The sequence below is a fragment of the Nilaparvata lugens genome, chromosome 7 (genome assembly GCF_014356525.2).
Source record: "Nilaparvata lugens isolate BPH chromosome 7, ASM1435652v1, whole genome shotgun sequence".
Classification (NCBI taxonomy): Eukaryota; Metazoa; Arthropoda; class Insecta; order Hemiptera; family Delphacidae; genus Nilaparvata; species Nilaparvata lugens.
The window spans coordinates 15,811,770-15,825,083 of NC_052510.1; the positions used below are offsets into that span (position 1 = coordinate 15,811,770).

The following is a 13,314-nucleotide window of genomic DNA, read 5'->3' on the forward strand; positions in this document are numbered from 1 at the left end:
AACAGACAAAGCCAATTTGACAAGTGTGTATAATAAAAATATTTAGTTTTCAGGTAAGACTTTTAATGTCACTTTCAGAGCATTCAAAATGAATTCAAAAACATACTGATATATTATAAGAGATACTATGTTACCTTTAATACCTTCTTCTTAATTTATTACCCACACTTGTGGGATTGATAACTAATAATAAAACTCAAATCATATAATTCTACACACAACAATCCAGTGACCACTTTCAGTAAAAATTCAAATTATCACCCATATATCCATTTACACTGTAATATTCCCTGTCTAACAGCAGCTTCTATACAGTTCACTTGAAGGCGGCCTCATTCAACTACTACTTCACACCAGGAGGCAGCTTATTAAAGAATTTTAGGGCAGAAATCCCATAACTGGCCTGTGAATGGTGAAGGCATCTCCTGGGGACATCCAACACCAGTGCCTGTTGTTGTGGTAGTGGATGTGACTACAGGCAGCCAGAGTATTCTGCATTCTCTTGACTTATACCAAGCATAGAATGATAAAATAGCTGATGACTATCAGTACAACAAGGAGAACAAAGATGTGCTTACAGTGGATAAGATGGTTACTGCCTATTATGATTCTCACTGCCGTCTTTTGCAGACTCAGGACATCAGCAACACTTGCTAAGTACCCCACAGGAGCAATTCATAATATAGCAATGGAAAAGAGTATGATACATCATAACAAGATACCTCTCAGTCATCAGGCCCCTCATCTTGAGTAACAGGAAGCAAATGTGGGAGAGTCGGCAAGTTACCAGCTGTATAGTAGTAGTTCTGTGAACAGAAGACCTCAAGCTCAGTAAGTTACATCGACCTGTTGTTATGTTTTCTCAAAAATTAATAAATAATTAACAATTTAAAATGTCTAGAAAAAATCCTAAATAAACATAGAGCTTTCAACTGTATACAATGTTCGATGTTTTTGAATGGGTAGTATTATAGTCAACTGTCTACAAACGTTGATGGGAAGATACATTTTCAAGATGTTTGATGTTTTTGAATGGGTAGTATTATAGTCCACTAGACAGCTGATTTATGATGAACCTTGTACATACGTCGACGCGCAATTTAAAAAGTAACATACATGTCAAATTTCATGAAAATCTATTACCGCGTTTTGCCATAAATGCGCATCATATAAACATATAAACATTATTAAACATTAAGAGAAATGCCAAAACATCGACTTGAATCTTAAGCCTCAACACCGATCCCTGATGAACATCAGAAGTCATTCTTCACTTGAAGAACACTCTTCGGAACACTGATTTACAGCTGCACTTAATTCGAGCAATTTCAAAATCTTCCAATAAACAAGATTCAGTGTGAAACATACCGCATTATTACAAGGATGTTCATTTTTCTTAAAAAGGTATTACAAAAATGTCAATTTGTTAGAATGAATATGGAAAATTAAGTATATATAAATACAAATATTCTTGATGACAATTTTTACTGAGCTCCCAGACACTATAAAATCATCACAGATAAGCTACTCTACTGCTCCCATCAGTTTTATGATATTGCAGCTTGGAAAGAAAACAGCATCAGCAACTAAACTCTTCAACTAACCTGTAACCTGCTGGATGAATTGCATTATTTACAAGTCAATTTTTGGAAAGTAATCTTTATTTATATCATTTTTCAATTATAACTTTATTCCTTGAAGATGTCCAGAGGTAGCAGTGCTGGTTTTGATCGGCATATAACCATTTTTTCTCCGGAAGGAAGATTATATCAAGTCGGTGAGTTGACTAATGCATTATGTTTTTGAGGTTGCCGAAAAATCAATTGATATTTCTGATTATCTTTTGTAAATTGATTATTAGTTGAATTCTATTGTCTAGACTCATATGAGGCATTAAATTGGACCTTCTATTACAACAAAGAATAGGCTATTAGGTTTTACAATTTCACAAGTACCTAGTTAATGTAGTAACAGTGTTTTGCCCTTTTGAGAATAAGAATAATATTATTATTACCATACTAATTTTACATTAAAATTTCAATTCAAAAATAGCTTATTAATTTATGAGTGGTTGCGTCATCCTCTAATACTTGGAAAATTAATATCCCCTTTCACTCTTTTAAAGCGTGGAAAACAGTGACATCCAGCAAGTCTTATTCAAATGTTCTTGTATGTAGGTTATTTGAAATGATAAATTGAAAAACATTCTTTACCATTTTTAAAGGATCCCGGGAAATTTTTGAGCTTTTTCTATTAAATAGGTTTCGCAAACTGGGTAAATCTCTTGAAATTCTCTTCATTTAATTATTATGTATTAATAATCATTTATTCTTCTTCCTAAGTTACTATTTGACGTTTAATGTCCTCAGCGTATGATTACATTAGATTCGTATACGTAAAGTGCACGCGCCAAGCGCGCAGATGAGAAACAAAATCTGGAAAGAGTAATAGAAACGCGTATACTTGCTGGTTGCGTTCAGTGTGAGCAGCTTCAGACAAGTCACAACTTGTTCCAATGCTCTTTTCAGATTTTGTTTCACGGCTCATGCATGAGAGAGATTTGGCATATCTGGAGTAGGAAATAGGACGTCACGCTCCAGGAAGCAGGATGCCATGTATGGTGTGCCACAGAGTGTGCATGAATGAGCAAAAGACTCAGGATCTCCTGTGTACACTGAGGCGTGATCCACCTCCTTTTGGCGGACAAGAGGTAGAGCTCCTTGGAGCAGCATGCTACTGTCAAAGTTGACTATTTGATGCGGAAACTGAAGAGGCGCACGTACCTTCTAGGTACCTACTAACAGCCTACCACGGCCTCTTCCATAGTCACATCAACTATGGTATTGTGATCGGGGGCCACGAATGAGCATGTGAAAGGATTCTCCTGCTGTAGAAAGTTCTTCTTCGCATTATCAGTGCACCTCCCCTTGAACCCTGTAGGTCAATCTTTAGCTGGCAGTCTTCAGCCAATATAGCTACAGCTCATTGCTAAAGCTACAGGGGGAACTTGGCAGGTTTCAGGAGAGATGTCAAGTGTTTCAGCACATACCAATCATACTCCAGACTTGCGTTCACATAGCAGCTACCTCATTGAAGCCTCAAAAATTTACAATAGACTGCCACAGAATGTCCGCACCCTCCAGTTGAGTGGTTACAAGAGGTTGTTATGTGAGAAACTTGTTAGTGTGCCATTGTATAGTATTGGTGATGGCCAGATTCTTTGAGCTATTTGATCCTCACATGTTCTAGTGCCATCTTAATGAACTTTGTGTTTTGAATGTTTTATTTTTCTCATTATTGATGAAATCTATCCAGCTTGAGGCTGGTCAACATTTGATTGTATTTATATAAAGTGCTCATGCACATTTATACACATCCAATGTGATCATACCCTTATTAAGTTTCCTTCAAATCCTTTCTCATTTCAGTGAGTATTCCTTTACATTTCTTATTTTACCTTATATTACCCCGCATGGTATAATTGCTCATTTTCTGCATTTACATCTCCGCTCCTAAAATGTTAACTTCTTACAAGCGGACACATTTTTTTCTTCCTCACTTCCATAATAGCACTTGTTTAGTCTGGTTTACTATTTTAATGTGAATTTTCAGGTATATATTTTTTCTTTTTTGCAGAATATGCTTTCAAAGCCATAAATCAAGGCGGATTGACAAGTATTGGCTTGAAAGGCAAGGACTGTGCCGTTGTTGCTACCCAGAAGAAAATTCCTGTAAGCATTCAAAGCCGTCTATCTCTTGTACCGTCTAAAATACCTTCTACCGTCTATCTCTAAACCGTCTATTCATGTACCGTCTATCTCTTCATTCAAACTTTATTTTTCAAGTAATTTAAAAGTGATATAATTCAAATTAGTATATCATTCTTCTTCATATTATGGAATGTTCGAGGAAATGTATTTGGGACTTTCAAGCTATTGTCTCAACACAAGTACTGTCTACTATATACAGTAAATACCAACTTTTTGACCGCAGTAATCTCCTACCTTCATTGCATAATCTCAAGTATTTCTGTTTTTCATTAATTAAATTATCTCAATACAATATGTTTCTCTAATTATGTATTAAAATATGTATGACACTATTTTTGTATATGTTAATGTTGTGGCAATCATTATTTTTTCAATTAACTCATTTGCATATCAATACTTTTTATTAAATCGTTGAAATGTTTTATTGCAGGACAAGCTGATTGATCCTACAACAATTACCCATCTCTACAAATTGACAGATTCGATTGGATGTGTTATGACTGGAATGATAGGCAAGTAGTGCATTTTCATCCATCCTCTTATTTTTCATCTTCCAGACTTCTTCCTTCTCTTGAATTGGCCCACTGAAGACCACAGTAATCGAACCGTTTGCGTTCGACTATCTCCCTTCCCTCTCATACTTATTCCATTTTTAGCTAGTAATTTTATTCAGACCAGTTTTCCATGCATTTTATATTCTATTGATTGATTCAATCTATTTTGCTGTGAGAGAGATTTTGCAATAACTATTGCGAAGTATTTAAATTGGCATCAATATTCAATGATTTGTCAAGTTTAATGTTGCTCTTCACAAGAAACAGATTGGTGCTCATTTCAGCATCTAAATTATGAATCTAGCAATATTAGATCAATAATAAATATGTAGTAATATCTGTCTCGAAATTTTACTATTCATGAGCGTTATTAGCCTTTTATCAATCTTATTATTTCATCTAATTAAATTCAAATTATTATTATTAAACTATTCATTTTCTAAAATCAATGTAATTATTAATACATTTGAATTATTACAACAAATTACATCTTACTAAAGTAACGATAAAGATCCAAACTTAATAATTGTTGTAGCCAATGTAATTTTCATCAAAATTTTCAATAATCAATTATTGTTTTTTTTAGCTGATAGCAAGTTCCAGGTACAGCGCGCTCGTTACGAGGCGGCAAACTTCAAATACAAGAACGGATACAGCATGCCAATCGATTGTCTGTGCCAGCGCATAGCTGACCTTTCTCAGGTCTACACTCAGAATGCTGAAATGAGACCTCTTGGCTGCAGTAAGTTATATACAATTTATAGTCAGACATTATCTTTACACATTATGACTTTTTTGATTATGCTCACATGAGCCTTTTTGCTTGTGGGTAATGGATAGTGCGAGGGTCTTTGGTGAGATTTCTACCGGCGGAATTCTAACCCACGACCAGGTGACTACAGACTGAGCCATATCCTTGAGCAGACTGGAAGAGGCATACCCCATAGATTATAGAGAATGAAATGAAAACTGATGGGTGTAACGCCTTAGGTGGGCCGTCCAATAGAACCGTTTTCGTCCGAACTAGCATCGGCCGAAAACTATCGAACGCGACCGAACGATCGGAGAATCGTTATCCCCATCAAAGAAAGGAATAGATGCTCGTCCATTGCATCAGGTTCATACGGCCGTCTCCGGCCAATCAATTTTTCGATCCGAATTGAATGGGATTTTCCGGCTCTATCCGGCCGAACTAAATAGTCGAGCTGACTCAACAAAGTGTTCCTAACCTAAAATCGTTTCACAGTCGTGTTTGTTTTCGTTTTTGAAGTTGTACTGTTTAATAAATTTGTAACTATGGACAATGAAAAGTTTATAAGTTTAGTTCAAGAGCATATTCCATTGTGGGATATGCGAGACAAAAGATATCATCGTTGTGATGTTCAAAGGAATCTGTAAACAAAGATTGCTTAGTAATCAATGAATAACCAATTTAGTGAATATTTGTTGAAGGTAAGATTATTGTAATGAATAACTAATTTAGTGGATATTTGTTTATTCAATTTTCAAAATCTCAATATAATCATTGTTTATGACAAATTTTGGTGGCTATGATAGTAGTTAATTCAATAATTGGCAACTAGACTGACTTAAACGGCTCCAATGGACGGCCATATTCGGCCGGCAGATTCGTCCGATCCAACGGCCAAACAGATAAGTTAAATACGGTTCCAGTGGACGGTTACCCTTAGTCGTTTCGGCTATCCTGGCCGGCTACTAATGCAATTCAAGTATCTTCATTTATTTACTCATCTACTTTACCGGACAAGGCTCATTAGATGTCTTCACCGATCCTCAATAAAATATTGTCATCAAGAGTCAATTGTTCAATTCTAATGAATTCACCAGGATTCGCCTCAATCTCTCTCTTGTTTTCGTTTTCCTTTTTCGCAGTTATTTATGTATTTATTTCGTTATCCACCCTAACATGGAATTAATAACTGAGCATCTACAATCCTGGTATCTGATTTCATTCAAACACACTGATTTCACAAAACATGATATTTTGGTGCATTCAATGAGATCTCACTCATCCTTACTCTTATTTTATTTCATTGATACTTATAGATTTTTGACTACATCTATTGAACAATTGTTGTAAATGGTACATTTTTATATTCTCACCATTCGCCATTGATGCATAGAATAATAAACCTATGCTAATAGTAATAAATAATCTTTCAACTCTACAGTTGTGTTGTGTGTGATGTGGTACTTTTTCATAATGAAATTTTCACATTCGCATTGAAATTGTCAACTACTTTTAAAAGTGGTTTACCACTTTGTGTTATTCAATCTTTCAACTGTTTGACTTGGATTTTTTCTTGAAATGACGCGTGATCTTCTGAATGATGCGTTGGTTGGGCTATATGTGTTGTGGTGTCATGTTGCAGGTATGATTCTGATAGGCTACGACAAGCAGAAGGGAGGGCCACAGGTGTACAAGGCCGACCCGGCCGGCTACTTCTGCTCGTATCGCGCCATCAGCGTCGGCGTCAAGCAGACCGAGGCCAACGGATACCTCGAAAAGAAACTGAAAAAGAAGCAAGAATACTCGCTCGATGAAGCAATCCAGCTGGCGATATCCTGCTTGTCATCGGTGCTGTCTGTCGACTTCAGACCCTCCGAAATCGAAGTTGGAATCGTCTCCGAAAGCGAACCAGCATTCAAGTAATTCATTCTCAAATTATCTTTGTCTAGTTTTTTTTTAGTTCTACTTTTTCTTTTGCGGTTTTACAATCAGATCTTGGTCACAGTCTTACTCAATGTTTTCCCTCAAGGATCTCTATTCAATTTTTGTTGATATTATCATAGCGAAAATATGGCATAATAAGATATCCCATGATATAGGACGTTTATCTTCAAAATTTCACTGTTAAAATTGATAGAAATGATATAGAAATTTAACTCAATCTGATAGTTCACGTAGTTCTTTTTTCTGAAACAATGTGACCTGGTAATCAAATCAAATCAAAATTTTTATTCGCAATTCAAACAATTGAGGGTTCTGCCAAACCCGAAGGTTTTTCGGCGGGTGCCCAGTTACAAAAAAACTAGTTACAAAAGATAAATAAACTTATACAAAATAAATATGACCTGCAAAGATTTTAAGTATAAGATGAAAGAAAACAAATTCAAATTGCAAAAAGAAAATAAGAAATATACATAAGATTTTGATAGAGAATTTATAAAAAAAGGGAAAATAACGAAAATTTATTAGAAAGGAATGAAATAAAAATCCCTATAATAATAATGAGGTGATGCCCACATAATCTCTTAGGCTTGTGCGTGGGTAATGAGTGAGAGGGATGATGATGAGAGATGACTACTTTTTAGGTAGACGGGACCGACGGCTTATCGTCTCCTCGGGGTGGCCGTATCTATGTGATTGACGTCTATGTGAATTTGGAACATAAACGACCATGATATATCTACTTATGCTATGATATTATGTAACTGTATGCATGAATTTGAATTTTGAAAAATGCAGCACGTTCTGCACCCCAATGTTTGCTGTTAAATACATAAATACAGTATATAGGCAATCAAAACTAGTTTCTCAAATGCATATTGTAACCACTATTAATTTGTGGTGAGGGGAGGAGTGGGGAGATTTAATGAGTCGTGAAGAAAGATAACATCTAAAGGTGTGTCGCCAAACAAAAAAGGTTGGGAACCACTAATAACGATTGGAAGAATGAATAGTAGATAATATTTTTTTAATATTCTTTTAGAATACTAAAATATGTCAACTATCGATTTACTTTTATTCGAAAAATAACAATTTCCATAGTCATTTATAGAATTATATTAATATTCTCTTTTGGGGTGAACCCGGTAACTATAATAATTTCTTGTTATAGTAAGAGAGGTGAATTTATTTTCATGTAAAGCTGGGTTTTCGTTTGTGCGTAAATGCCGTCGTCGATCATGACAGGGTGAGGATCTCAGATTGGGTAGATTTCAATTTTTCTAAATAACCTAAAAGATTATGTTCAATTATGTTTTAATGGGGGAGGTTGAGTTTAACTTTTTTATACTTTTAAATGGCAATATGTTGATATTATTAGACATGTTTTGATTCTTGAATAATAAACACAAAATAAGAAAATTTATTTGATCAGCTGTTTTAGCACACTTGAAATTTGGACAATATGAATGTTAACAATGCTTGTCGTCGTCGACTGCGGAAGTTTAAGCACAAACGAAAATGCACCTTTAAGGTAGGCGCATACAGATCGTCATCGGACGGACGGCACGGATCGGACGATTAGATTTGATGCATTGTTTTCAATTGAAGTGCGCATACCTATCCGCATCGTACGCATCGTAGATCGGAAATGCCGTCGGGAATTCCGAGAGGAGCATTGAAGCCGACGGCTCCGATCGGATTGAAAGACTCACCGGCATTTATTTATTCCCTTGTATATTCTGTTAGAGTGTAGAAATAAATATTTGATAGGGTTTTAACTTTTTCTTAAATATATAATAAAATTTTAATTGTTATTAAATATGTCCTAAATCAGTATCAGAACTAACTATGTCCTTAACATAATAATGTATCAAAATACAGTAAGAGTAAAATATCAGCTATTAATATACTGTATTACATAAATGTACTATAATTGGTTGGTAATGTATATTTTAGTATATTATAATATTAGAATAAATAGAATTTCATAATATCGCCAAAAAAACATACGATATTATGCATAATGTCACTTAAGAGAGGGACTAGTTAGAAATTTTGCCTCATGTCAATGCTAATTTATACGTCTTCAGAAGTTTTTAATCGAAATATAGAAAACCAGACATGAAATGGTTAACTAAAAAATGTTAAAATACCTAGGTACCTTAAGCAGATTGCTAGTCTCTGTTCAGGCTCAATCGCACAGCGATAAGTGGTGTTCAGTTTAACTATATATGTTGTCTGAGGACATTCAAAAGCTCAAAAAACATTACTTGCGACATGCGGAAGTATCTAAAAAAAATTAACTTCGTCTTCAATTAAATCAGGAAACAGATGATTAAATTCTCCGTATTCTAGCCTTTTCTGATTAATTGTATGGATCCACATTTTTCGTTTTCTCTTCCTACGACGCTGTACCTCTTCTTCATCTTCGGCTAACAAACAAGTAACAATTATAACTTCTTCTTCGCTACTGCTATCCATCACTCATATTCTGTAATATTTGTTCATTTAATTCCTAATTCACACTCAACTCGACATACGTCGCAATGAACTAAAATGCCAATGCTCCGATGACGACTAGTGTGCGCAGCACCTCAAAAAAGTACGATCCGTCCGATGCGTGCCGTCCGTCCGATGACGATCTGTGTGCGCCTACCTTTAAGGTCCGTCATCGGACGGAAGGCACGCATCGAACGGATCGGACGATTAGATTTGATGCATTGTTTTCAATTTGTTTGGGTATGCGCACTCTTAACTTTTCAGTTTGGTATAGGTATGCGCACTCCAATTGAAACTAATGCATCAAATCTAATCGTCCGATCCGTTCGATGCGTGCCGTCCGTCCGATGACGATCTGTGTGCGCCTACCTTGAAGCTTCGTTTTCGTTTGTGCGTAAATGCCGTCGTCGACCACGACAGGGTGAGGATCTCAGATTGGGTAGATTTCAATTTGTCTAAATAACCTAAAAGATTATGTTCAAAAATATGTTTTAATGAGGGAGGTTGAGTTTATACTTTTAAATGGCAATATGTTGGTACTATTAGAAAGGTTTTGATTCTTCAATAATAAACACAGATAATGAAAAGTTGTTTTAGCACACTTGAAATTTGGACAATATGAATGTCAACAATGCTTGTCGTCGTCGACTGCGGAAGTTTACGCACAAACGAAAATGCACCTTAAGATAAGCTTATAAGATTTTCTATTATTATAGAGTTGTCTGTTAACAATATCCTAAAGTTCTGTTATTTTAAATCTTTTTTTCTATTTTTCAGAATTCTCAATGAAACCGAGCTTGATCGTCATCTTACTGCTATTGCCGAAAAAGATTGAGCAATCGTTAATTTTTGCTGCTAATTACTACTCGTATTTGCAATGGTATTTTTATAATCATTAAATCATTCTAACAATTAAAACTCAACAATTTTTCATTTCTCTTGTTGAATCATCTTAATTGTTCCTGATAATGAATTACTATATTTTTAAGTGAAGTATTTAAATCTGTTTAAGGATTTAATATTAATGAATACTACCATATTAATGAAATCAATCAATATTTTAGTTCTGAGATTAATGAACTACAATTTTTTTCAGGAAAGTATTATTACAAATTTCGGATAACACATTTTGTAATACTGTATAGAATTTTATCCGAGTGAATTCATTATCAATCAATACTTTGGTACGTTATAATACTTTTAATACTTTGCTGAGATTTTGGAAAAATACATATGCTATTATTTTCAACTTATGAATGGACTCGAAATTGGGAAGAGTATTTTTTTTCAAGATGAGTAATCTCTACAATGTAAATGAACAAGGAACAACTGATATTACTTGTTAATTAACAACAGAGATAGGACATGCAGCTTCAGATTCCGATTCAATATAATGTGAATATTGACAGTAGATCTAAAATAATTGTTCCACCTTCCAAAATAATAATCAATTTGTTTTAGTTCATTCAATGTCCTTGTATTTTTATAATATTTAAAATAATGGATTCGCTACTCATGGTTATAGAGACCTAGAGGGATTATAACAATATAAAGTAATATGAAACAGTTATGTTATACTTTAACTACCAAACTCATTTAATTGAGAAGTAGTATATCTTCCATAGTAATATTGCAAACTACTAGCTGGTTTCGTTGAAAAGTGAGTTGAATAAGAATAATCTACTCGTGTTTGTTGAAGCATTAAGCTGGTTTAACAGGTGTGCTATATTTTATCACACCTCACTCATTATTCCGAATAATGCCCTTGTCACTTCTGTTAACGGTAATTCAGCAATAATAAATATAGCGAGATCTAGTGAAATCATCTGTTGAACTCAATGGTTACAAGGTCTATAAATAATACAGGTCATGACACTCGTGTTCCTTATGGAGCGGCTATTTTATGGGGTCTTTATGGCGGTACATTTGAAAATCCAATTCAATTTGCTCGTAACAAAATTATGCATTTTTGAAACAATATTCTGGTTCAGATAATATGTGAATTTAGGTTTTCAATTTTTTAATAATGAAATTTCAATAATAAATGCTTCAATTATTTATTTATTTATTATTAAAAATAGTTCTTATTCTTGTAACTTGAGGATTATGATTCATAAGGCATTGGGACAAGACAGAAATAATGCGAGGCCAACTTCAAAAAGAGTCTTTCCTACAACTGCGCGTAAAGAAAGAATTTACATAGGCCTACTCAATTCTCCTCGTAAAACAGCTTATTTCTGAGGAGAATCTACTTTTCTACAACTGTGCGTAAAAAAAGAATTTACATACTCAATTCTCCTCGTAAAACAGCTTATTTCTGAGGAGAATCTACTTTTTCGCTCGCTAACCATCCGCGCATACGCAGTAGATTTTTTACGCTCGCTAATCATTCGCGCATACGCAGAAGAGTTTCTTTACGCTCGCTAATCAGCTGATGATAAGCAGCTCGCCAAAAGACAAACCACTCTCGGTCAGATCTTAACCTAAAAAGTCGGTAGTTGTACCGATTCTACAGCCATGATGGATATCAGAGTAGACGAATTATTATAAAATCCGCCAGATATAAGTGATTTAACAGGTTTGTGCAGTTGTAGAAAAAATGTTGTTTGTAATTTGCGCGTAATGCTTCTTTATCGCTCTTGCAAAATTATCACGCTCCGCTTCGCGTCGCGTGATAACTGTTTTGCGCGAGCGATAAAGTCGCGCATTACGCTCTTAATACATAAATAGCTATTAAGTTCACGAAAAAATCTAAAAATCAACAATTCAGTTCCTAGTTAGAATCTAAATATCATTATTCTGTCGGAAAAACTTATTTTACAATTCAAAGCCAAGCAATATCCCTTGAACAATGTAACAAAATATCACATCAATCATGTTGTTCATTCTATAATGACAGCAGCTGATAAATTTGAAATTATTGGTGAACTAGAACTCCATAAAATGACGATTTTGCAACGCATCACGGGATTGTGTCATGACCTGTACTTATAGACCTTGAATGGTTATTGCTAATGTATTCTGTCAAGTACAGACATTTAGCCCACATCAGAGACTATTTAGCTGGCTAGAGAAAATTTAGACGTTTTTTAACAGTGTAGTTGCAGCACGGTGTACAACTGAGCTCATCCTTTAGTAGAATAGATTAAAAGAAATAATCATAATTTTTTTCAATAAATAGATTTTAGTTGGTAGAAAAGAGCAATTCAGTATATTCAGTCCATGACCGGCAGTTGCCAGACAGACTTCGTCAAAAAGCAAAAGTAAATTTGAAAAGTTCTTCAACTTGATCAGGTCAGTAGTAATTAGAATTTATAAAGAATGATATGAATAGTATAGTGATAAGATATTACTTGTCCATTCTTTTTAAAAACGCATAAACGAAGTAAATAGTAAATCAGAAATAATTTTACTTTTGTTGAGCCTGATTTTCACACAACCATCAAATAATGCCTTCATACTTCTGATTTGGCAATATATGAATGACTTATTTAACATTCTAATTTTGAGAATTAAGAAAAAATCTTTAAAATATTTTCAAATGTGTAACATATTTGACTATTCAATATTTCTAAAGGAAGAAGTACAATCATTTGTTAGATGTTTCATAAAGTTACATAATTACAGTATAACAATACTTTTTGAACGTTTGCTTACAATATTATGATTAACTATTTGTAAACAATTATTATAAGAGTGTTAAAATGAAATGAAAACAATAATTAATTTCTATATAGATATCGAAACGATAATTTTTATTTTGTGCTGACATTACTAGCTTTAATTTATTTCAAATATA

General features: G+C 34.2%; 1 protein-coding gene across 1 annotated transcript; it reads left to right on the plus strand.

Moving 5' to 3' along the window:
• Window positions 1–1,112: 1,112 nt before the first annotated feature.
• LOC111045115 (proteasome subunit alpha type-6) lies at window positions 1,113–10,451 on the plus strand. The gene is made up of 6 exons (XM_039432168.1): window positions 1,113–1,777; window positions 3,637–3,731; window positions 4,201–4,282; window positions 4,911–5,066; window positions 6,718–6,994; window positions 10,293–10,451. Exons 1-6 carry the CDS (start codon window positions 1,702–1,704, stop codon window positions 10,348–10,350), a joined length of 744 nt encoding a protein of 247 aa, XP_039288102.1. The 5' UTR covers window positions 1,113–1,701; the 3' UTR covers window positions 10,351–10,451.
• The last annotated feature ends 2,863 nt before the right edge of the window (window positions 10,452–13,314 follow it).